The 26,071-nt window shown below is 36.3% G+C and overlaps 1 protein-coding gene across 4 annotated transcripts in view; it reads left to right on the forward strand.

Moving 5' to 3' along the window:
- LOC150078230 (3'-5' exoribonuclease 1-like) overlaps nucleotides 1-26,071 on the forward strand; it is a 149,614-nt gene that overhangs the window by 65,837 nt on the left and 57,706 nt on the right. For all 4 annotated transcript variants that reach the window (XM_090384872.1, XM_090384873.1, XM_090384871.1 and 1 more), the window contains exon 5: nucleotides 10,143-10,252. In XM_090384872.1, the coding sequence (XP_090240998.1) occupies nucleotides 10,143-10,252 (110 nt within the window). The remainder of the gene's footprint in view (nucleotides 1-10,142; nucleotides 10,253-26,071) is intronic.

Raw genomic sequence — 26,071 nt, forward strand, 5'->3', positions numbered from 1 at the left:
ATTGTTTGGAACATTCCTAGACCAGACCAAGATAATCTCTTTCATAGTTTTCACCCCAGGCAGAAAGGCAAAGGTAACACGCCCCTTAGCAGAACTATTCCATCTTTCCTGCCAAATACAATCTATATCATGCTGCAACCTTTTCTTTTCTACTTTCAAATTGTGTCTTCCGTACTCTCTTCCCTCTTCTCTACAAGATTTTATTCCCATAAGTTCTATTCTCTTATTATTCTTAATCTCATCGCATATTCCATTGTCCTTTTAAGTATAATCAGATCCACTGGTTCCTTTCCTGCAATAACTTGCAGAGCATCATTTGAAACGGTTCTGTAGGACCGCGTCACCGCCAGAAGGGCAAATCTCTGTGCTGAAATATTACTACTTTTAACGTGGCTATTAGTCACACTATGACCCCAAGCCCCACATGCATATGTCATAATCTGTAGAAATATACATTTATAGAGGAGGTCTAAGGACTTGCCTTTCACTCCCCATTCTACCCTTGTGACTTTCCTAATTTTTAAATAAATCATTCTCACTTTATCTCTTAATTTCTGCACGTGAGGCAAAAAGGACATCCTTTCATCCACATAAACTCCTAGGTACTTGACCAAGGGGGCATATGCTATCGTCGTACCAAATATTTTTGCAGTTGGCCTTCTTTCACTGAGCTTCCCTTTGAGCAGAACCATGTTAGTTTTTTTCATTGATATCTCCATTTTATGGACCACAGCCCATTTCTCCACTTGTCCCATAGCCCTCTTAATTCTCTCCTCCAATTCTTTTCTAGACTTTCCCACCACCATTATTAACAAATCATCAGCACATGCTGCCAGTTCACATCCTACCCACTCCTGAACCAGTAGCTCATCTAATACAATATTCCAACTATTTCAGCACAGAGATTTGCCCTTCTGGCAGTGACGCGGTCCTACAGAACCATTTCAAATGATGCTCTGCAAGTTATTGAGCAAAGGAACCAGTGGATCTGATTATACTTAAAAGGACAATGGAATATGCAGTGCGATTAAGAATAATAAGAGAATAGAACTTATGGGAATAAAATCTTGTAGAGAAGAGGGAAGAGAGTATGGAAGACATGATTTGAAAGTAGAAAAGAAAAGGTTGCAGCAAGATATAGATTGTATTTGGCAGGAAAGATGGAATAGTTCTGCTAAGGGGTGTGTTACCTTTGCCTTTCTGCCTGGGGTGAAAACTATGAAAGAGATTATGATTGAACCTTGTCGAGCACCTCTTGTTACTTCCTGAGTAACTTTTCCTTATTTTGCTACAATTGTAACTTTCCTATCTTTAAAATAATCTTTTAAAATTCCATATAACTGCCCAGTACACTTCATTTTTCTCATTCTTGCTAGAAAGCTTGGCCACCATATACAATCAAATGCCCCCTTAAAGTCAAGAAATATATCCAGGACGTAATTTTCTGAAGTCTCTTGTACTTATGACACCATTTTAACCACAGCATCTTCAGTAGATCTGCCCCTCCGAAAGCCAAACTGCCTAGGGCTGCTCATTCCACTACTCTCATAATATCCCTCCAATCTATTCATCAACACACTCTCAAAAACCTTTGCAATAACTGGCAATAATGCCACTGGTCTATATGATCCAGAATCTGTCCTCTCTTTTTCTCTATTCTTAATATTTTAATGTATGCCTCCTTCCAACAACTAGGAAAGATTTTCTCATTTAAGCACACATTAAATAACTCTACCAGTTCCTTTCCAAATTTCAAACCAAACTTCTTTATCACTTCGGGTAGCAATCCATCTCTGCCTGGTGCTTTCTTTGTCTTAACTTTCTCCAATACTATCTTCAATTCTTCCTCCGTAATTAAACTTTCAATTTTCTGCTCCCCCACATATTCATCATTTAATTTCTTGATTTGTCTTTGTTCTCTACTATCCAAACTTATTTGATCTATAGGAAACAATGAGGAGAGAAAACTATGCATGGAGGACTCCCAGTTCCTTGTACTCTGATTTTCTATTTTAATAGTACTATGCTAAATATTTGTATTGACGATTTATTGTAAACTCTACTGACTGGGTTGTCGTGTCGGAGTATAAACAGAAAATTTATTTATTTATTTATAAACTTGATCAACTTTCATTCTATCAAATAATAATTTGTATGGTAATCCCCATACATTCTTATTCATTTCCTCTGTTATGTAGTTTCGCCATGCTTCTCTCTTCTCTTTTTGAATTCTACGAACATATTCCTGTCTTATTTGTTGGTATTGTCTCTTTAAATCCTCCATTTGTTCACTTATTCCTCTTCTCTGTACCCTCTGGAAATTCCTCCTAGCCCTGTTCACTCTCCTCCTCATTTCCACTAATATCCTGCTGACCGGGCTAGCCAGGTGGGTAAAGTGCCTGCCAATCCAAAGGTCGCAGGTTCGAATCCTGCCTCGGGCTTGGATCAGAGTACTGCAAAAACCTTGGGAGGTGCATTATGGCCACAGAAGCCGATGCGCCAACAACTACCAAAAAAAAAAAAAATCCACTAATATCCCATTCCACCAAGGTGATACATCTATGATCGCTGGTAGTCCAGTCCTCCCTAAACCTCCAACAACATATCTTATTCCACAAGGCTTCTGTAGTTAATGTTAAATCTATATTAGATTCTCCTTGTATAGTACTGAAGGTAGAGGGCTGGCCCAGCTCATTTACAATATTAAGGCTCTGACTTACCAACATTTCCTCTAATTGATTTCCTCTATTATCAGTCTCGCGACTTCCCCAAGTTGTTGAACTTGCATTTGAATCAATACCAATTAAAATTTTCTTTCCTTGTAATACATCTACCACTTTTTCAATATAGTTTAAATAAGGCTGCAGTTCATCATGGAACTGGCAGTACACACTTACCATATATATACGCTGCCAATCTCACTCAGGATCTCAGCACAGACTCCACGAGTAAAACACAACTCATCAGTTTGTGTTACCACACAGTCTGCATTTCTCACTATGATAGCAGCCTGACTGTTTACTCCGGACTGCACAATGTTATCAGTTATTTTATAACCTTTAACAAGGTTTCCAACCCCGTTTGGCTCCTGAAGAAGGAGAGCATCATAGTCTTTTTTGTCCGTCTGATGACTCAACTGCAATGCAACATTATAGGATCTTTGCCCATTCACTTGCAGTACCTTTAGCTTTTTCATTTCTATTTCTCTCTTATCCATAATCTAATGTAGTCCTATATTGTTCATAATACTTCTTATATTCACTGCATTCCTTGCTTCTAATTGGATGGCAAAAATCTCTATTTTTTCTCTTACAATTAATATATTTATATAGCACTTCATTTTTCTTTTTACAGTCTTTAAAAACATGTCCCTCTTCTCCACAATGTCCACACGTGGTCTTCCTCTTACACTAATAAGCCACATGGCCATAAGATAAACATTTTAAAACATTTTGGAATGAGGACAATATCCTTCACCCAAAATGAGATCCACTGGCAATAGACTCTTCCTTTATTTATTAATATATCTCTCAACTCTTTGGGCACTTCCAAAATCCAATTACTTCCTTACTTGAAGAAATAGACCTCACAATTGCTTCCTTTTTAACCCTTTCCAAACTATATCCATAATCAAACAAACTTCTATCCCAAAGTTCTTGCATAAACTGTTCCTTATGTATATCCTTATTCACATCATATACTATTATCTTTAAACCAGGTTTCTTTGGAACTTCGATTTTAATACCAGACTCTTCCAACCTCTTTTTATTCTGTAATTCACATAGATCACTTATAGAATCAACTTCAATCAATATTCCTCTATCTCTAATCTTTCTTGTTCTCTTTACTTTAACTTTCTTCATTAAAGGTCTTATATCCTCATTCACCACTGCTCCAACTTGTTCACTCGTAGTATATTTATCTGTATTCGCCTTAATGAAGGCCACTATAGTTTCACCTCCCTTTTTAACTTCCTTCACTTTTTCTCTTCCCTTCTCTAATACGGAAGCATAACTTTCAAATTGTTGTTCTTGATCCTGAATTAACTGTCTACAGTCTTTTACTCTAGATACCATTACTCTATTTTCCACAAACAATATAATTGCTCTATCTTCCAACGTATCCCACATTGAAAGAATCTTGTTCATGGCAGCTCTAGTTACTTTATTTGCATCACAAAATAAAAATGGAGCCTAGTCTGTGCTTGTCTTATTTCCAAAAACTCCTCCCAAATATCTTTTCCTATACCCACATGTTCACTATCTCCATTATCTATCTCCTCATCTTCTACTCTTATCCTTTTCTGTGCCCTTCTTTCCTTATTTTCTTCTCCATCTTCCCCTTTTTCTTCACTTTCTATTCTCTCTAAACTACCAACTGCCGCCGTCTTTAACTGTTCTTGAAACTGCATCTCCTCCAACTCTTCGTCATCCATCGCCAGCAGATCCTCCTCAGATGAGGAATCCTCACTCCTTCTATGAGCCATAATAACTCAAACAATAAGATTTTAATACTAAGCAATCAAACTTAGCAATCTAAATATTTAACTAGCTGGATTCACTCCAGGACCAGAAATGCTCCTGTCCCCAAAAAAAAAACAAACGCTGATTAATAAATTCCTAAGCACTCTGGTGCGTATATAGTAATTATTACTAGACCACCTACAAAAATAATACAGTAAAACTTAAAATTCTACCAAAACACTGAAATTCACAACAGTCCAGACAATTGAAACTTGTCTACTATACTCAAAACGTTTATTCATACACACTTATAGTGTCCACTTATCCTTATAATTCTCACTGTCCAAATCTAGTTCCAACTCCACTTCGCCAACCAGGACTTTCCTGGCCGCCCACCCCAGGCCATGAGGAGGCGGGAGTCTTGGCAATTGTATCTGACTGCTTCCTTGTAATTTTCCGCACTAAAAACAGTAAAAATATACAGTAGTCCTTGTATATCTCTCACTAATAGCACTTTATAGCTCACAAGAATCACAATCCAATATACGCTTGCCCTGGGGCAGTACTACACTGACAGTGGTAAAGAATGAAAAGGACCTGGGGGGTAATTGTGCAGGCAGATATGAAGTTTTCTGAGCAGTGCAGACTGTCTGCAAGAGTAACTCATGGTGTCTTGTCAATGATATACAGGAATTTTTCTATTCACTATTAGGCCAGTACTCAAAGTGTAGTCAGGCCACACCTTGAGTACTGTATACAGGTCTGGAGGTCTCATTTTAGGAAGGATGTAGAAGTTGCTGGAGTGAGTGCAGAGAAGGGCAACAAGATTAGTGACTGGAACAAAGGGTTGCTCTTACGAAGCAAGGCTTAAGTTTTGAAATTACAGTTTACAGGGACTAAGCACCTGCCAAGTGATCTGATTGAGGTGTATAAAGCCTTGAATGGTTTGAGCATGCGCAATGCTGATGAGGTTCTTCCTCTTGCTCAAAATAATCGCCTAAGAGGGCATAAATTCAAATTGAAGAAAGATGGTTGTAGAATAGATGTGCGGAAGTTTGCCTTTAGCCGGCATGTGGTTGATTGCTGGAACAGACTTCCATCTGTCGTTGTAGAAGTTGATAGCTTAAATAGATTCAAGGCAGAACTAGACAAACATTTGGAGCAAATGGATGGGTGAAATTAGAAGATTTGGGTTTTTTTCAGCTAATGCTATATAAGCTTGCTTTCTTGCATCACGTGCCATGCTAATGCTAAGATATCGACGAGGAATACAACTTTCCGGAAGTGATAAAGCCCGAGAAACCTATACGTAAAAAGAAATCCAAAGAAGAAAAAAAATTAGTCAAGAAACACTTGTCATGATTGACTGAAGATGACAAATGAACAGTAAGATAAACACTGACAAGGACAAAATTGAGTATACTGAGTTATGTATAGCCATTAAAAAGAGACAGAGAGGACGTAAGAAGATTTAACACAAGAAAAGTAGAACAAGTATTAAGGGAAAACAAAGGACTTGAATCAGCAGCCATGAGCAGTAATACAGAAAGACAAATGATACTGAAACTGAAGAATAGTTGGTGTACTTATGAATAGCAGAGAAGGCATAATTCAAAAATAAACTACTATAAAGAATTATATAAGGAGCAAGGGAATAATGCCAGCAGTGGGGAAGATTGATCACAAATTAGCAACACATACCCCGATACTCTTCCTAATGAAGTAGAACATGCATTGAAGAAAATTAAGAATCAGAAAGCCACAGGTGAAGATGAAGTTACTATAAAGTTGTTAAAATTGGTAGGAAATGACATAACACAGAAACTGGCAAGACTTCAAAGAATACATTAGGAAAGTCGTGACCCCTAAGGAGTGGAATAATGCAGTCATAATTTTGCTGCATAAGAAAGGAGCTAAATCAGAAATTGAAAATTATAGACCAATTAGCTTGTTGTCCCACAAAGTCTAGTTTTATACAACAACCAGTATGGTAATGTGTTGGGTCACTGTTTGAATGGATAACAGCTTTTATTCATCTAGGCATTGACTCCACTTGATGTCTGAAGACATCCGTAGGAATCTGCAGCCATGCTACCTGCAAGGCTTTCCACATTGTAGGAACAGATGACGGCAGCATGTCCATACACCTCATTTCCATATCTAAACATCTCAAGTTTTCAATTGGATTGAGGTCAGGTGAATTTTGGGGCAAATCAAGATAGGTGATATCTTTATTGTGCTCAGTGAACTACTTGTGCACAATGCAGGCCTGATGATATGCTACATTATCATCTTGGACGATCCTGTTTCTGTCTGGGGGGAAATGCAACACGGCAGGATGCACACGGTCTCCAATGTCTGCCGGTAGACCTCTCCAGTGAACATTGATCCATACACACCTAGGGTCCTAGTTCTTCCTACCAAAACATCTCCCATACTAAGCAAACCACTGCCACCTCCTGCCTGGATAGTGAGTAACATGCACAATGGGTCTATGGACTCATTGCTTGCACCATACACAAAGGTGTCTGTTGGCATGTTGCACCGGGTATTTTGACTCATCTAACCAGCTCACTTGTTACTATACCTCCATGTCCAACCACTGTGTTGTCAACATCACAGTGTTCACAATATATCAACATAGATCAGCAGTGAGGAGAGGGTGTCTCTAGTGTGCACTGCATCGTTATTTAGGATACTGTTCTTGCATTCCCCATATTGTATTGCAGTTTAAACTGTCACACAGGATCTGCTGTTCAGCTTGTACAACGTGCCGCACCTTTCACTTACCACGAACATCCACCTAGCATAATCCTTTATATTTCTGTCGGTAGGAGGTGGTTTGTCCCATTAGACACCATTCTTTGTACACCTAAACCACCAGTGGGCTGTAAGCAACCAACAAGACATGCCATTTCTGATAGGGAAGCTCCCCTAATCATGCCCTTTTGAAACTCTGTGATATATATATTATATCCCATAACTGCTACTTTATCACTTTGACTTGCATGATCAGATGCAAATTACCACGCTGCAGTGTATGAAGTTATTTGGCTTTTGATGTGAAAACATCTGTGGCGGCACTAGAGTAAAATTGATTGGTAATGAAATTTTCTTATGGTTACGGTAATGACAATTGATTGTTAACAAAATTTTTATAGAAATGATGCAATTGATTGGTAACAATTTTTTTACAGAAATGATGCAATTGACGTCACTTCCTGTTAGGTGGCTGTTAGATTTTAAATGGTGCAAATGTCGTCACTTCCTAAATGGTGCTAACTCAGTCACTAACGTTGATTCGGTAGAGTAAGTGGGTAGTAATATTATGCAAGAATAAAATGCAGACTTTAATAAAATCTGTTTCTCAAGATTTTGATCAACATCAACTAAGTTATGTCAGTAAGTACGTTTTGATCAGACTGTTCAAAAATTCAAACAATTTTACTCTAGTGACACCCATAGATGTTTTCACATAAAATAAAACATCTTTCGTGCATACAGGGTACACTTGCTGCTTTTTTTTTTATACTGCGAGCTATGCGGCACAGTCCATTATGGATAGGGTAGTCACAATTCAGTGATCAAAAGTGTAGTGTATATATGTGTATTTTATTTTTAATGACAGTTAATATGGAAAATAGACAATGACTGTAGGGCAAAATATAGCAGAATAACCAATTACTGCTATACAAAGTGTGATGGGAATTATTTTGAGTCTTGAAGTTGTGGTTTAGTAGGAGTTGTGACATGTCACAACAAATTCAATGACTCATTTGGACATAATAATAATGAATCAGCTGTTACATGAATCTGCAATTTGTCTAAATTAGCATATTGCATGTGGGCTGCAATACTGGCACAACCCAATGTTATGTTTGGTAACATCAAAAATCAGTTCCAAGCTAAAATTGTCAGATTATTTTGTGGTTTTTGAATGGGTGCTAGCTAATAAGTGCTAGCTTCAAAATTGGGTAATTAAAATCAGCATCTTAATTATCTAATTGTGTATTACTGACTTGAAAGATACAATTACTACCAGTTCATAGCTAGTATTAACTCAAAAATAAATTTTTTGGTCATGTGTCAGTATTGTACCCCACATGTAATATATTGAATGGAAGGTGTTTTAGCATTTCACTGAATTTTAAAATGAGTGGTTTGATCAAGCAGAAAGTGGTTTCCTTTTTTGTCAAAGGTAATCCTAGCTCTGGCCACTGATCAACTTCAAAAACTAATGATTCACTCACTCATATTTGTAATCTCATCAGGATTGATCAATGTTTTACTGTCTGGGAAATTTTTTATGAGCTGTATTCAGTCAGTTTTAACACAAGTTTTGGGAATGCAGTGCATTTTAGCCAGATTTTCACCTCACATCTTCACTGATGATCACAGAGCAACAAGTTCTTGCATGTCAGAATGTGCATCAAACTGATGCTGCTGCTGATGACCCATGCTTTGTTTCTTTCTATCATTATTGTGACAAATCATGGGTGCATGGCTGTGACCTGGACACAAAGGCCCAGTCCTCTCAGTAGAAGACTCGGTCTTCTCCAAAGCCCAGAATAGCAAGACAATCTCTATAAAATGTGAAGACCATGTTCCTTGTTCATAATATTTTTTTTTTTACTTACAGAGCATTGTTCATTATGAATTCTTCCACATGGTCAAACAGTAAGCCAAAAAGTTCTACAGTTATTGTGTGATGCTTTTAGAAAAAACAAAGGTTGGTTTCAAGGAATTGGTGCTTGCTCAAGGCCAAAGCTTCTGCACACTCAATTTTTCCATTCAAGAATTTCTTAAGAAGCACTACACCACTAGTTCTGTATCACTCACCGGATTCAGCAACCTGCAATTTTTATTTTTTTTATTTTTATGTTTCCCAAGCTTTGAAATCTTTGAAGGTCGCAGATTTGAAATTACTGAGGAATTATTCAGAATGTGACATAGGAACTATTAGCAATTCCAAAAGGAGCCATAGGAATGGTTCCAGAAGTTGCAACTGTTGGAATTAGTGTATAGTGTAAAGGAGAATGTTTTGAAGGAGCTCTATCAAAATAGTCAGTAAGCTTCATTTCCCAAAATATCAGTTCAGTCTCCAAATTTTTTTTATGACACCTTGTAGAATATACGATTACAACTTTAGAACAGACAACAGCAAATTGTTCATGATGAGTCAGCCTTTCATGTCTGTTGTTACTGGAATTGTGTTATTGTTGATAATTACTGGAATTGTGTTATGATGGTAAAAAAAAAACTTAACTCCAGCCATTATCAACCCACTGCAGGATGGGAGCCTCCTCAACCATTCATGTTGAGGGAAATGGATCATAATCTGCCAAGCTGGTCCAGTGCAGGTTGGCAGATTGACTGTATTTAGCAGTCAGGGGCTTGAACCCTGGTCTACTGAAATAGCATGTGCTACTGCACTCCTGCTCCACTCGGCTACAATGGTAATGAATCTCAAAGTTTGGCAAAGAATTTGGGATCTGTCTTATTTTAGGCAAGTAGACAGCAGAGAAATAAAAGCCCCAGTGGAACATTGATATTCATCAAAGGACTAATGCCAGTTATTGTGCAGTTTGATCTTGGTGATCTCATTGTTATTTATAATCTTATATAATTATTTCAGTAAATGAACAAATTACATCAACTTTTTTAATATTTTATTTTTAGTCTCAAGTGGACAGTGCAGATCCATTCCACATTGTTCTACAGCGATTCATGGCATGGCTGCAGAAGAATGATTTAGGTGTTCTCTATTCATATGCAGTTGTCACTGATGGGTAGACACTTTTATGTAACATAATAAATATTTGGTACTTATTTAAATTTATTAGTTTGATGTTTGAAGTTTTTAGGAAGCTTAAAGTCATGCAAAAATTATTTTTTTTAACTACTTGAGAGCTATTTATTATTATTATTATCATTATTTTAGAATTATTACAAATATATAAATGGTTGGTAAAACTTATAGTACAGTCCATTCTGGTTATTTGAGACTCATCGGGACTAGTGCATTTTGGACTGATTAAGCGGCTGCCCCAATTATCCGAAGTTTCACGTAAATAGTTAAAAATACAATGTAACCCCCCCCCAATTGGTTCACTGTACAATCAAATCACGTTACGATGGAGTCACCATAGTAAAGTACCGTTCACTATACAATGTGCAGTAAGCGCCGGTCATTGTGATCACGTTTGTGAATTGAATTTTAATTCTATTAAACAGCGATTCTAATTAGTGAAAATAGGAGGAATATTATCCGCAGGCTATAAAAGCAAAGATATATTAAGCACAACTTTACCCTTTATTACCTTACCAATTAAAAAATTAAATGATACGTGAAAATCGGAAGAATATGTGATAATTGGAATAATTAATACATACTATAATATGTACATACTAACTAGTTGACATTTCTGTTCACTGACATTTGTGGATGGGGGTTCAAATTTAAAACATTAAAAAGACAAGCAGTCAATAACAAAGAACACGGCACACACAAATTGCAAGTAACACAATACGCACAAGTGAAAACAGAGTAACGAGTTACAAAGCTTTAAAAATAAGAATGAAGAGAAGATCTGAAAATTAATTTTTTTATATGATTGAAGATTTCATGGAAGTGTAAACACATTTCACCATAATAACCCACAGAATTCCAGTTGTCGGTATTATCACAAATTCAGTAAGATCGAGTTTACTGTCCATTTATCATAGATTTCACTAACAGAAAAGCCCAATAAACAGGTGACTGCTAATTGTTTTTATTGTTTTATGGTTGTGACCTCCAGAATTTCTACCGAACCACATGGTACCGTCGGAGACAATTGTAGGGTAATCTTCAGTGCTGTGGTCTCTTTCCCTGATTAAACGGCATGCTGTCCCAATTAAGCGAAGTAAACCCTGGCTATATTCTTGATTGGCTTCTGTTTTTTAAGATTTTCCCCAAATAAATGGCTGCCCCGATTAACCGGTGGCCCAAATAACTAGAATACACTGTATTTGAATATCAATACTTGAATTTATGGGGGTTATAATATTTAGAAAATAAATGAAGAGAAAAGTATCATTATCCACTGTGATCATAAATGAGCACTTATTTCTTTATCACATCCTTCCTTGTTTTCTCTTTACAAGAACCAGGTTTCACATAATATCTATGCTAGTCCATCTTTTGTCAGTGCTATGAGGAATGTATCTAGCTTATCACTAGTCACAGGTAATGTAACATTCCTTGAAATGGGATTTCCATTTGTATATAATTTCAAAATTTCTGTTTATTTCCTGTGGAAATAGAAGATTTAACATAGTTAAAAGTGCTTAATTTCTCTCTCTCTCTCTCTCTCTCTCTTTGTTTTTTTAGGATGCTATCTTTCTGGGGTCATCCACCTAAACTAATTCTTTTTGTACTTCAACCTGCTATTGTTACAACTTGCAAATTGGCTAAAATAGTGTACTATTCTGCCTCTTTTGGTACCTTCATTTTCAATTTTTTATTATTTTTCCAACTGATTATCTGTTGTACATAATTTTGGCCTTATATTGATCTTTTTGCCTTTTTCTTTGTTGATTGCATTCAAATCTTGTAATCTTTCTTTTATATTTCTTTATTAGGAATATGTAAACAAAGTAAAAGAAAGTAAATTCCATATACAAAGAGACATTTAGACAGGGAAATAATTGCTACCCAAACTTTATGCAACTACTTTGGAACATATAGTGGAAAATTTATTCAATACACTGGCCTAATAGTGAACAGCACCTCCTTTAGCCCTCATGAAATCTCTGCCCCAAAAGCCTCAAGTTGTTGGGGCATGGGCTTTGTGAGGTGCTGAAAGTGTTCAAAAGTATGCTGGGCCATACAGACTTGATCACATCCTGCAGTTGCCTCTGTTGGATGGCAGCAAATCCCTGCTGCAAACAGTTTTTCCCATCTTATTTCATCTCACAGATATACCTTGTTGAGATATGGTGTCTGAGCAAGCCAATGAAATGAAATAAGTCACTCACTGTTGTGCTACTGGAACTATTCCTGAATGGTCTATGCCTTTTGACATGGTGCATTGTCTTGCTGGAAGACATTACCAAACTTATAAACTGAGAGCATGAAGGGATGCACTTGGTCAACAACAATGTCAAGTATGTTATGTCATACAATAGGAATTACTTCACATTTTAGGACAAAATCCTCAAGTTGCATAGTGAGTTAACATGCTTACAGGTTAGTGCAAATGCATCAGATCTGCTCGCAGCTAACTACTAAATAGTTATAAAATTGGCATCATTATGTATATCTCATATTCTGAATACCTTCACGTTGCCATGATATTGCACTACCTCGAATAAGTAACTCTTCACCATAGGAGAAGACTATTGTTTCTTATTCTTAGCGGATGCCACCACCCAGACAGCACTGTTTCGGAACTGATTGGTTCCTCTTCGGTGGGTGGGCAGGTACCCTGGTGTTGCATTGATTGCAAGACAGTTATGAAGTATAACTCCACAATATGAGAGATGCCTGATGGTGTGTAGTAATTTAAATTACATCGCATTTTAGGGCAAAAGCCTCAAGTTGCGTAGTGAGTTAACATGCTTACAAGTTAGTGCAAATGTATCAGAACTCTTCTTGCACTAACTACTAAATAGTTATAAGATTGACATCATTGTGTATATCTCGTGTTGTGAATACTTTCACAAAGAGTTGCCATGATATTGCACTACCTCCAAATAAGTAACTCTTCATCATCGGAGATTTTGCAACACAGGGTGCCTGCCCACCCACCCACCGAAGAGGAGCGATCCACTCTGAAACTGTGCTGTCTGGGTGGTGGCATCCGCTGAGAATAAGTAACAATAGTCTTCTCCTATGGTGAAGAGTTAGTTATTCGAGATAGTGCAATATCATGGCAACTTGTGAAGGTATTCACAATATGAGATATACATAATGATGCCAATCTTGTAACTATTTAGTAGTTAGGTGCGAGTAGATCTCGTGCATTTGTACTAACTTGTAAGCATATTATTCAATAGGTTAATCCACTGGTATAAGGAAATTTAATGCCACAAATACACTCCCCACTCACATATTCTACCAGCCTGCAGCATCTGCACTTGGCATGGTTCACTGATTCATGCTACTGTCATTCAGTCTTGCTGTTGGTATGAAATAATTGAAACTGGGATTCACTGGACCAGGTGCTCTCTTTCCACTCCAAGTTATCTGTGTTGGTGTTTCTAGTGGGAAACACCAACACCAATGGGGTTGCCTTACTACTGGGGTCCAACACATTGTGCATTCTGATATATATATCTTTGTACACCACTGTTGTAATGTGATAATTTGACTGATTGTAGCCTGTCTCTTAGACTGTATGTTCAATCTCTGTTGGCCTCTCATATCAACATGCTGTTTTGGCTGCAGGACTGCCATTGGCTGGATATTTTCTGATTGTTAGTGTTCTCTGTACACTAGACATTTTCTTAATGAACACCCCAACAGGGAGGCAGCATCTGTGATAATTACTCATCTGACACCGTTTTAATACACTGTCATTTAAATGATACTGTTGACCTATTGCTGAATTATGCATACATTAGGTATCTGATTGCCTGCCTTTTATAGTCCAGTATGTACACAGAGCAGTGTTTGATGAAGAGGGTGTACCTAATATGCTGGCCACTCAGGGCATATTCTGAAGACTGAACTGGTCAAGGAAAATTAATTGATAGTGAAACGTTCAGTCATCTTAGATTTACAGATGATGTAATCCTTTGATTGAGTGAGTATTATAATATAGAAAAACAGATTTTCTCCATAAGCATTTTTATAGTTATGTAAATTAAGAATAGCACTTCAGGCACCTTGAAGTAATCATTTTGACAAAAATACAATCATTACCCTATTTATCAGGCACATGGACTAAATCACAGTAGACTCAAATGTGCGTGCTAAGGCTCTTCTGTTGTTTGCTCCCTACTTTTATTTGTTACCAAATTTGAAGATTTTATAACAGAAGAACTGCCATTAATATTATTTGTAGGAGTCAACATTGACAAGTTTTAAATCTATATAAAACATAAAAAGCAATATATGTTTATAAGAATAAAAAACAAAAAACAATATAAATGTAATATAAGGACATTTATATATTAATAAATGCAGTATTAATGTGACGTTAGGTGCTGTGTTCAATCCATAGTTTGCTATGCCAAAAGAACCAAAACAGTTGGAAGAAATAGAAACTATAGGAATAGAGGGGAAGAGAAGGTGAAAAACTACAATGTCACAAACATATGAAAATGAAAGTAAATAACTATACATAATATAATAATTAGGTAATAAAACATTTGCAATAAATTCTAAAAATTATAGATATCAATAATGATATAGTCCAAAATGTGTAGAGGTGGGATGAAATTTAAGAAAATATATGAAAAATAAAAGATCGAAATTATGTACTAGGTACATGAGTTGCTGCCACTCTACTCTGAGACTGATAATGTCAGTGGCAACAGTTAAAAATGTCTTTACTGCAGGAATTCATTATGAAACTGGTACAGTAAAATGAATAAAAAATTGCTGCATTATTTTTATTGAAAAAATAATTTCAGTACAATGAAATAATTCATATAAAATATAATAACACTAAAATTATTGGTCTATGGTAACTGAAATAAGATATATAATTTTTACACTCAATTGATTTTAATTCCTGAGTAAATACTCCATCGATTGTCGTTCCATTACATGTAGTATTTACTAAAGTATTTGACTTAATATCTGAATTGAAGACATCTTTCATAAATTTGCAAAACTTCTTTCCAGCCTCAGAATTTAATTCTAGATTGAAATCAACAGCGAGAACTATAGGTATACGATCCAGTGGCATTTCCAGTAATTTTGCACCTTCAATGGAATATGGCATCAAATCCTTGTTTATGAATTTTGAATTATATCTAATGACATTCCTGGAGTGATGTATATGGCAATGATGAAAATAAATTCACTATTGAATTTGCACAATGACCCACAGATGTCTCCAATTTCATCTGATATTGCTATCTTATTACTGCTATTATGTTGTGCAAAGATATGTGGTGTACTGATGACAGTTGAACCCTCACATTGATATATTGCAACAGCACCACTACCAACATCTGACCTTTTAAATTGAGTCACATTGGAACGGTTTAAGTAACATATGTTCATCATTATCCAACCACGTTTCACTTAATATCAATATTTTGGATTGCTGTAAGATTGTGTCCGTTTCGATATCTCAGACCTGGGCCCATAAACTTTGTACGTTCATTGATGATATAGATATACCACTCTGTATAAAATCTTGCACTTCATCCTGTAGAGAAGTAGCTTATTATTTTTCAAGCGATCTAGTTCAGCACGAAGTTCTATATTACTAGTAGCTTTTCCATGGTGAAATGTGAAATCGTCGTGGGGATTTGTAATATATAAAACTTGCAATGAGGTGACTCGAGATAACGCGATGTATACAAGTTGCTGTTGATGATCTTTCTCATAATTATATACAACTTTGTTGAAGGTTCCTCCTTGAGATTTATGTATAGTCAAAGCACAAGCAGATACTAAAGGAAATTGTGTAAATCTACATGTTAATTTCCTACTGTTCTTGAATGGAATCGTAGTCGATATTTTATAATAGGTATGGATTGACTAGGTAAATGTTTATCTTTCGCATGTTGTTTATAATGAGATTGAAGGTTGTCCTATTTTTGACTTGGGAAATTTCATCCATACTCGTTTAACTGTTTCGTCATCCTCAAATTTGAAATATACTAAAGTACCGATTGCATCGTTTACCAATCCATCGACCACATTTGTAGTAATCATGCACGGTTTTCATTTCAGTAATGGTAGAATGTATGGAAGTCCTGCAGTTTCAGTCACTGACATTTTGTATTTTATTTCACATACTTGTTAATTGTTCTTCAGAATAATTTCCTTGGTATAAATCTTGTGCAACCACTTCGTGGGTTTCATCTGCAACTAAAGCATTTGTATTATAGACATTTACATCACTATTTCTTAAAAATAGTAAATTCCTTGTGGACATAAATTAGTAGCATCTCTTCTTTGGTAACAAATCTCAATTCTATAATTTTAAGTTCATCTGGTAATAACGCTTCTCCGTTTCTTATTTTTGTAAGAATTTTAGAAAATGTGCTATCGGACTGTCGAACTTGTACTAATTCATGAAATTGTGAATGTTATAATTCTGGAGCAATCAATGAGTTCTTCAGGCATTTATATATAGGTGTAGCATGCACTGTGGCATGCCTTGCCGTAAATCTCTAATGAAGTATATATTCATACCTCCGAATGGTTTTTCATGAACACCAGTTATCTGCTTTAAACACATCTATAATTGATAATAGTTCTGCACTAATCATGCTAACTTCATCGATTATAATAGTACATGTTGAAATGCAGTTCTATATTGTTGAAGAATTTCATTAGCAGAGGCATACGATGCAAGAAAGCAAGCTTATGCAGCATCAGCCTTCCCATTTCACCCCTCCTCCGTTCGTTCCAAATGCCTGTCCAGCTGAGCCTTAAATATGTTTAGGCTATTAGCTTCCACAACAAAAGATGGAAGCCTGTTCCACCACTCAACTACCCGCTGGCTAAAGGCAAATTTCCGCACATCTATTCTACAATTGTCTTTCCTCAATTTGAAACTGTGCCCCCCTTCAAGTTTTCAGTCTGAGCAAGAGGAAGAATACCATCAGCATTCAGATTGCTCAATCCATTCAAGGCCTTATACACCTCAATCAGATCACCTCGCAGGTGCCTACTCTCCAGAGCTGCAGTTTGCAGACCTTAAGCCTTTCTTGGTAAGGCACCCTTTGTTCCCCTCAGCAATCTTGCTGTGATTCTTTGTACTCGTTCTGGCAACTCTACATCCTTCCTAAAATGAGGCCTCCAGACCTGTACACAGTACTCTAGGTGTGGCCTGACCATTGCCCTGTATAACGGGATAATCACCTCCCTGTCCCTGCTAGCAAAATTCCTATATATCATTGACAAGACTCCATGGCCTGCCCTTGGAAGCCTGTCTGCACTATTCAGCAAACTTCATATTTGACTGCACAATAACCCCCAGCTTTTTTCCCCTTTCCACTTCCCACTTCCCACTTCCCTGAGTGTAGTACCACTATAGGATGCAAATTATCGAAAGTCCATTTATCGATAAATGATTGAAAAAAATTCGGATTATCAATAAATTTTCTAATTAAATTAGCCGTCTCGTTAATAGAAGAAAAGCCGACCGGGCTAGCCGGGTGGGTAAAGTGCCTGCCTGGCAACCCAAAGTATGCGGGTTCGAATCCCACCTCTTGCTTTGATCAGAGTAAAATGCAAAAACTTTTAGGAGGTGCATTATGGCCACAGAAGCCAATGTGCCAACAACTAACAAAAAAAAAAAAAAAAAAGAAAAACACAAAATTATAAGAAGAGATTTTAATGAGCTCATTCCACATTGTGATAGCCATAGTTATTTAAATATATTTAAACAGATTTTATTTTTTTTCCCTTATTAAGGAAGTAACATTTCAAAAAGCATAAGGCATTAACAGTGGCTGGAGAGAGACTGCATCGAATCTTTATGAAAATTCCCGCTGAAGAAAATGTACGCTCTGCTTCACAGCTTGTAGGCTTGATGGTCCTTAATGCATTGTACAATCGATCTAGATTTTCGCTTCTCTTTTCCTTTACTTCGTACATTGCAAATTCACTGCCTGCATTGAACATAGAGGACTTACTTAAGGACTCGAAAGTTTTTGATTTTAACTTGCTCATCTTGTGATAGGCATTTTTTGAAATCTTCCTCTTCGTTGTCTTCATTTACATTGCCCTCATCTGGAGTTTCCTCTGCACTACTTATATCCTAAGAGGTTCAGGAAACAATTGTAAATATATAGGAGTGGCATACAGGTAATTCTCGACTTTACGAGTTAATTCGTTCCTAGCGCAATCTCGTAAAGCGGGAACTTATTTCCCATAGACATAATGTTAAAAATAGGGTTACGTTATTAACAATAAAATTAGTTAGCTAATTAGTTTGTTTAAACAATGATTGATTTATCAAAAGAAATGAGAAACGTAGCCTGTAAAAGCAAGCAAATTATAATAGAGAAATTATTTACGACTTACAAATGTTAAAGATTGTTTATTCTTCATCATCATCGACTAAATGCACGCTTGTTGATCACTCGTTATTGGCTCGGCACTTGTTAGTTTGTTGCACAAGGAGTCGTCTTCAGAAATGTTTCAAGAGGCATTTTTTCCAAGATAATCTCTTTTAATTATAAATTTCGCAATTGCATGCATAAGCATTTTTTAACAGCACACACAAATTGCAACTAACACAATTCACGTTTACAAAGCTTTAAAAAAAAAAAGGAATGAAGAGAAGATTCTGAAAATTTATTTGTTTTTTATATGATTTAAGATTTCAGTAAAGGGGAAACACATTTCACCATAATAATGCAAAAAACCACACAATTCCAGCTATCGGTATTTTCGCAAATGCAAGAAGATCAAGTTTACTACACGTTTATAATTGCTTGCAGTAACAGAAAAGCCCAATAAACCGGAAAGTGCAAGTTGTTTTTATTGTTTTATGGTCATGACCTCCAGAAATGTGCTTTAGAAAAATATCACAAAGGCGTTCAAAATTGGTTCTTAAAACGGAACATATGATAACGATGAAGGTGTAGTGCATTTTAATGATTTGAATTGGTACTAATACAATTTACAAACCATGCTCACGACCTTTTATATGGCCTTAAGGCCACACTTGTGACCTTAAGGCCATATAAACGATATTTTAACGATACGATGGTGTCTCTGGAACTGATTAATATCTTAAAGCTGGGTACACTGTATTGTATAGCTATGCACGTGGTTTGAAATGCAGTATTTATGAATGTTTAACATTTCATTTTTTGCAATTAATGTTCATATTTTTGATTTTGTTGATACTTGGGGGAAAAAAAACTCGTAAATCAGAGAACTCGTAAAGTGAAAACTTGTAAAGCGAGAACAGCCTGTATTTCTTTAAGGAAACTGGAGAAGACACCTTGAAAGTGTCAGAAATTTGTTCATTTATAGCTTTAGGATCATGAAGATATCACAAAAGGGAAACAGTATTTTGAACTCTAATTGATTCATACCATTGCTCGAAAGAAAAATGCATTTGACGAGCTATTCCACTATTTTTATTTTCCAACTTTTTAAGAAGTATCATAGATTTGTCTGCTTTCAATAAGTTTGCATCTTAAGAGCACAAAGAAGTTAATACTATTTCAACTGGCCTTAAAGCGTCACATAGACTCTTGACTACGGTACAATCTTTTTCAGAAAATTCTTCAAAGCAGCAGATTTCTAAAGCGTGTGTGATGCAGAATTTCAGTTTATAAAACCTTTCGCACATTTCAAGTAAACCATTCAGCGAGTTCTGACATCAAGGATTAATTGTAGCTCATTTCCGTGATCTGATTTCGCAGATCCTTGGAGAATTTCATTCTTTAAAGGGGAATTTCTGAACATTTTGCAAACTTTCTGTAATTTCCTGATCAAACCAAAATAATCATCTTCAAGTGTCAATGACTGAATATTGTCTTCTTTGCTTCTTCATGAACATCACATTCGTAAGTCTCTTGATCTACTTCATCTTCCTCTACTTCATCATTGACATTTTCCTTATAAAGAATGTCTAATACAGCAAGATGAATGCCGTGCACCAAACATTCCATTCTTAGTGTTCTGGGAGTATTTCTTGGCCAAATTTGACCATGATAGATGCACCATCGGTTGTAGAAGTTGTGATGTGCTGATTCATGTCAAGTCTGAATTCTTTCAATCTGATATTGACCAACTTCTTACATTTAGCGCTATTTAGTGGTCCTCTAATTAATATCATTCCCAAAGACCAATGCTCATTTTCTTAATGGACATTTATATTCATAAATCTTTTATTTTGAAGAGACATATTCATCTAGAGCAGCGGTTCCCAACATTTTTTGACTCGCGAACCCCTTTCAACACAATATTTTTAATGTGAACCACTAAGCCTGTATTCTCTGAAATCATATAATATTTCAGAATTTTTATTATAAAATATTTCCAGTACTATGTTTCTATAAGCGACCTTGCGTAATAATCAAAATTATTATTAAGTATTATTTATACTTTGTAAAGCAGTTATCAATAAGTACAAACTAGATTTCGAACAGGCTGAGTGGAAAACTTGCTTGTGTCCAAATAGTAGCCGAGCACTCTGGTCTCCTGCCAAAGCTAATGGCTGCAATTTTTATCCATCTCTGTTCCCACCACTGTCAAAACCAGATGATTCTGTTGCCACATCAGCCAAAGATAAAGCTGACCTACTAGCATCCTATTTTTCTTCCAACTCATGTATTGATGATCTTGGTAAATCACCTCAAACCTTTCCCAGTACACTCCATTCAAGGTCTCCTGTGGTTTTCCGTCAACAGGATGTCAGAAGAATTTTGATGAATCTGATGCTAAGAAAGCACCAGGTCCCGATGGTATTTCTCCACTTGTGCTCAAAACCTGTGCCTGCCCCTGAACTTACTCCTGTGTTGTCTTGTTTCACTTTCTTCCAAAGGTATTTTTCCTTCTGCTTGGAAGTTTGCTCAAATCCAGCCAGTTCCTAAAAATAGTGACAAATCCCTTCCATACAATTATCGTCCCATTGCGATTACTTCTGCTCTTTCCAAAGTAATGGAGTAATCAATTAACTGCCAACTCTTAAACTATCTGGAAATCTTTCATCTGATCAACAATTGCCAGTATGGATTCCGTCAGTGATGATCCACTGGTGATATTCTGTCTTATGTTACCCATCTATGTACAAATTCAATGGAAACGTTTAGTGAACTCAAGCCATTGCTCTTGACATTTCAAAGGCTTTCAATCGTGTTTGGCGTAAAGGCCTTCTAAATAAGCTTCCATCCTATGGTTTGCCAGCTGTTCTTTGTAATTGGGTATCCAGTTTTCTCTCTGACTGCTCACTGCGGGTGATGGTAGACAGCCCTCTGTCTTCTAACTTCTACACTAATGCTGATGTTCCCCAAGGTTCAGTTCTTTCTCCCACTCTTTTCCTCTTGTTTATTAAAGACCTTCTTTCATTGACCGGAAATCCTATCTTTTGCTGATTGTAGCACATTGCTTTCCACCATCCATTTCGAGAAACCCTGCAATGCTCAAACAGCTTCAACTTTTTGAGTATCCACTGCCAATTCTTAAATGCCAATTTCAAGGTAATTCGACAGTGGGGCAACGAAAACTTAATTCCAGTCCTTCCAAAACTCAGTCCTATCTTATATCTTGCAAAAAGGATTCCTTTGCTCCTATGCTTATCTTCGATTATGCTCCGATTTCTAGGCAAGATCTTGGGGATTGGATTACTCTGATTTCTATTCTCTCTTGTCATTAAACATATTAAATATTGCAATCCTCTGCATCCTCTTCCTCTACATCCAAAAAACTGAGTTTTCTCTTTCGCTCTCGGCGTTACTTTTCTTCCAAACAGTTGACTCTGTAGAAATCGCAAATCCTCCCTACCATGAAATATTGTTCCCACATCTGGGGTGGTGCCCCCAAAACCTCTCTCAAGCTTCTAGATTCCATTCTGAAGAGGACAATTAGGTTAATTAGTGACTCATCCCTAACAGAGTCTCTCCACTCTGTCTCATAGATGTACTGTTTCTGCTGCATGCCTTTTCTACAGATACTTCCTTGGGCACTGTTCTTCTGAATTGGCTTATATAATTTCCCGCTCTCTCGTTCAAAGCAGTTCGAATACGTGCTGCAACCAGTGAACATCCTTTTACTGTCCAAGTTCAATCCCACAGAATCAACATTTCTTCTTTCTCATTTATTCATTCAATTTCTGTTTTTTGGAATAAACTTCCTTCATACATATTTCCTGAAAATTACAATCTACAGAAGTTCAAGTCTAATGTCAACAAATATCTTCTTTCATCTTTTCAACCTATGCACGGTACTAAGTTCTGTAGGTTCTAAAAAAATGTACCCATACATAACAATGATCCTTGAGAATGAAAAAAAAATTAGTATGGAAAACGTATTTATTTAAAAAGGTTGTTTATGCATGGGTAATGCACTTCCATCATTTCTGCTACCCAGGTAGTATGCATACATCTTTCGATTATATCTCATATTGTGAATACCTTCACAACGAGTTTCCGAGGTATTGCACTTCCTCAAATAAGTAACGCTTCAGCTATGGAGAAGACTAATGTTGCTTATTCTCGGTGGATACCACCACCCAGACGGTACCATTTGAAGAATGGTATAGGATAAGGTACTCTGTTTACCACATACTATCCCTATTAGACTTTGGAAATGATAGTAGGAGAGGAAGAGGAAATGAGCGGTTATTCCTCACCTCACTGAACTCAAACATTCACGAATGCCCCCCGAATAGGCAATGCTTTCCTATTTAGAGAAGATTATTATTACCTATTCATGGTAATGAGGGCCTCATCAAGACTCCCCCCCCCCCCCCCAGACAGCACAGTTTCGGATCTGAGCCAGTCAGATCCGAAACAGTGACAACCCAGTTATGAAGTATAACTCCACAATATGAGAGATGCTTGATGGTGTGTATGGTTTAATCTAAAACTATTTCTAGACTAAATGTGTAAAAGTATGAAAAAGATTGTTTATGCATGGGTAATGCACTTCCATCATTTCTATTACCTAGGTATTATGCATGCATCAGTTGATTATATCTCACATTACCCATGCATAAGCAACATCTTACATACTTTTAGAAATTTAGTCAAGAAATATATTTAGATTAAACCATGCACACCATCAAGCTCATATTGTGGAGTTATACTTCATAATCGGGTTGTCGCTATTGCAACAATAGGGTACCTGCCCACCCACCGATGAGTAAGCCAACAAGCTTCGAAACGGTGCCATCTGGATGATGGTATCTGCCGAGAATAAGTGACATTTCTCCACTGGTGAAGTGATACTTATTCAAAGCAGTACAATACCTCAGCAACTTGTGAAGGTATTCACAATATGAGATGTAATCAAACAATGCATTCATACTACCTGGGTAGTAGAAATGATGGAAGTGCAGTACCCATGCATAAACAACCTTTTTCATACTCTTGGACATTTAGTTGAGAAATAATTTTAGATATTCATTTAACATGATATACTGTAAGTTAAAGTAATTATAAGGAATTGTGGGAGATGTGGTTTCTTTCCTTGGCAATTCTTTAATTTTTATTTAATTTTATTTTACTTTATTGTTTATTATTAGTTATATTTTGTAGTTTACAATAATATACCTATGTAAATCCAAGCAGACACCATTACAGAATTTTTAGTGCGAACCCCCTGGAACACTTTTGCGAACCCCTGGGGGTTCGCAAACTACCGGTTGTGAACCCCTGATCTAGAGTGAAAGAAAATCTTTGACCATTTTTAACTTTCTCTTTGAATAATTCAGTTAATTCCTTTTTCTTTTCCTCATAAAATGAAATAACCATATTTTTGACTGTATTAAGACAAGTTGGTGGAGGATAATCGTATTCATCTCTTTGTTTTTTAAACTATTTTGTATAAAATAGTTTAAAAAATGAACTTTTTGCAATATGTTTAAAACTGAAACCATCAACACTAGCAATTTTGGAGACTTCTTCTTTCATTGAAAATTTAGTTTTGTAGAAGTCAAGAGTTTTCTGTCTTTTTGTTGCCACTTCTGCATCATCACTCAAATCAATATAGTGAACATTCTTTATGTGAAAGGCTAATCCTGTTGTACTTCCAGTATATTTTAATGTTTTATTGCATATGTAACACTTAGCTTCAACACTACTAATTTGGTAAAATAGATCCAAACATTCAACTTTCTTGGCATTATTAGGCCTATATAAAAAAAAAAATAATAATTTAATTATATACTGTGTGAAGAAAACATTTTGAGTTACATGCAGTGTTACGAATAATTAAATTCATAGCACTTCAGCCAAACTTACGTTTTCGAGCTTTGATTAATTACTAATTTAGACTAATTTTAGTTAGTAAACTGAGAACATGCCTCTACAAGAACCTCTAAGTATTGAAGGGCTGCAGCATTCCTGGCATGCAGTTATGGTACAGAACTGAAATTGATTAGATAAATGACAGAAATTGAAACAAAATAACAGAATTGAAATCAATTAGATAAATGATAATAAACAGACCACCTCATGGGGCTTAAGTAATGCGAGTAACTGACAGCTAAAGGTCCCAAAGAGGGCAAAACAAAAAGTTTTCTATTACTAATAAATCTCATTTGCAAGAGAAAAGTTTTTTAGCATAAACTTAAAAAAAATCCGTAAGTGATCTGAAATTATTGATAAATTTGCACGATAGTTGACTTTCATTTATCGATAAATTATCGATAATATTTTATTGATTTTATGTATTAAGTACCACACAGTTGGTACGTTTCTCTTCTGTTATTGCTACCCATATGCAGTACATTGCATTTGTCAATGTTAAACTTCAGTTGCCACTTCTCATCCCATTTTCCCAACTTATCTAGATCCATTTGGAGTAGCATACTGTCTTTAATGTCATTAACAACCCTACCAACCTTTGTATCATCTGCAAACTTGGACATTAAACCTGATATACCTTCATCAATATCATTGATAAATATAGAAAACAACAATGGGCCCAACACCGAACCCTAGGGAACTCCCTTAATAACATTTGTCCACGAATTTCTCCCCTAATAACATTTGTCCATTGATTGCCACTCTCTGTCGTCTCCAACTCAACCATCCCTTTAACCATTGTAGCAATTTACCCTTACTGCCATACCTCTCCAATTTGTATAGCAGTCTTCCATGTGCAACAGTATCAAAAGCTTTCCTGAAATTCAAGTATATGAAAACAAAATTATTTTTGGCATTCAATACCTTTGTGAACACATCATAGTATCCAATCAAGTTGGTCAGCCAAGACCTCCCTTTAACAAACCCATGCTGTGTCTTAACTATTACTACAGTCTTGTCTAGATGATCCTGCAATGCTTCTTTAACCAGTGATTCCATTGTTTTTCCTGGAACATAAGTTAAATTAACAAGTCTGTAGTTACATGTGTCACCTTTTGATTCCCCTTTGTTAATTGGTGATACATTTGCACACTTCCAGTCAGTGGGGAGCTCCCCCGAGTCCAAGGAAGCTCTCATAATTAAGGCTAAGGGTTTGCTTACTTCCTTTGCTGCCTCCTTTAATATAACTGGATAGATCCCATCCACCCCCAGGTGCCTTCTTTATATTTAACTTCAACAATTTCTTCTCCACTTTGCTCTCAGTTATTACAAAATCACTTAGCTCTCTGTTAGCATTTGATAAACTTAACTTCTGGCACTCCCCTTATTGAATAACTCATGTGTGAGTGTAGATGCAAAATACTCATTCAGTGTATCAGCTACCTGAGCGTGATCATCAATAGTCAACCCATCTATGTTAAGTGGTCCAATCTGATTCACCCCTT

The sequence above is a fragment of the Mastigoproctus giganteus genome, chromosome 11, assembly GCF_048544385.1.
Source record: "Mastigoproctus giganteus isolate SK-2022 chromosome 11, ASM4854438v1, whole genome shotgun sequence".
Taxonomy (NCBI): Eukaryota; Metazoa; Arthropoda; class Arachnida; order Uropygi; family Thelyphonidae; genus Mastigoproctus; species Mastigoproctus giganteus.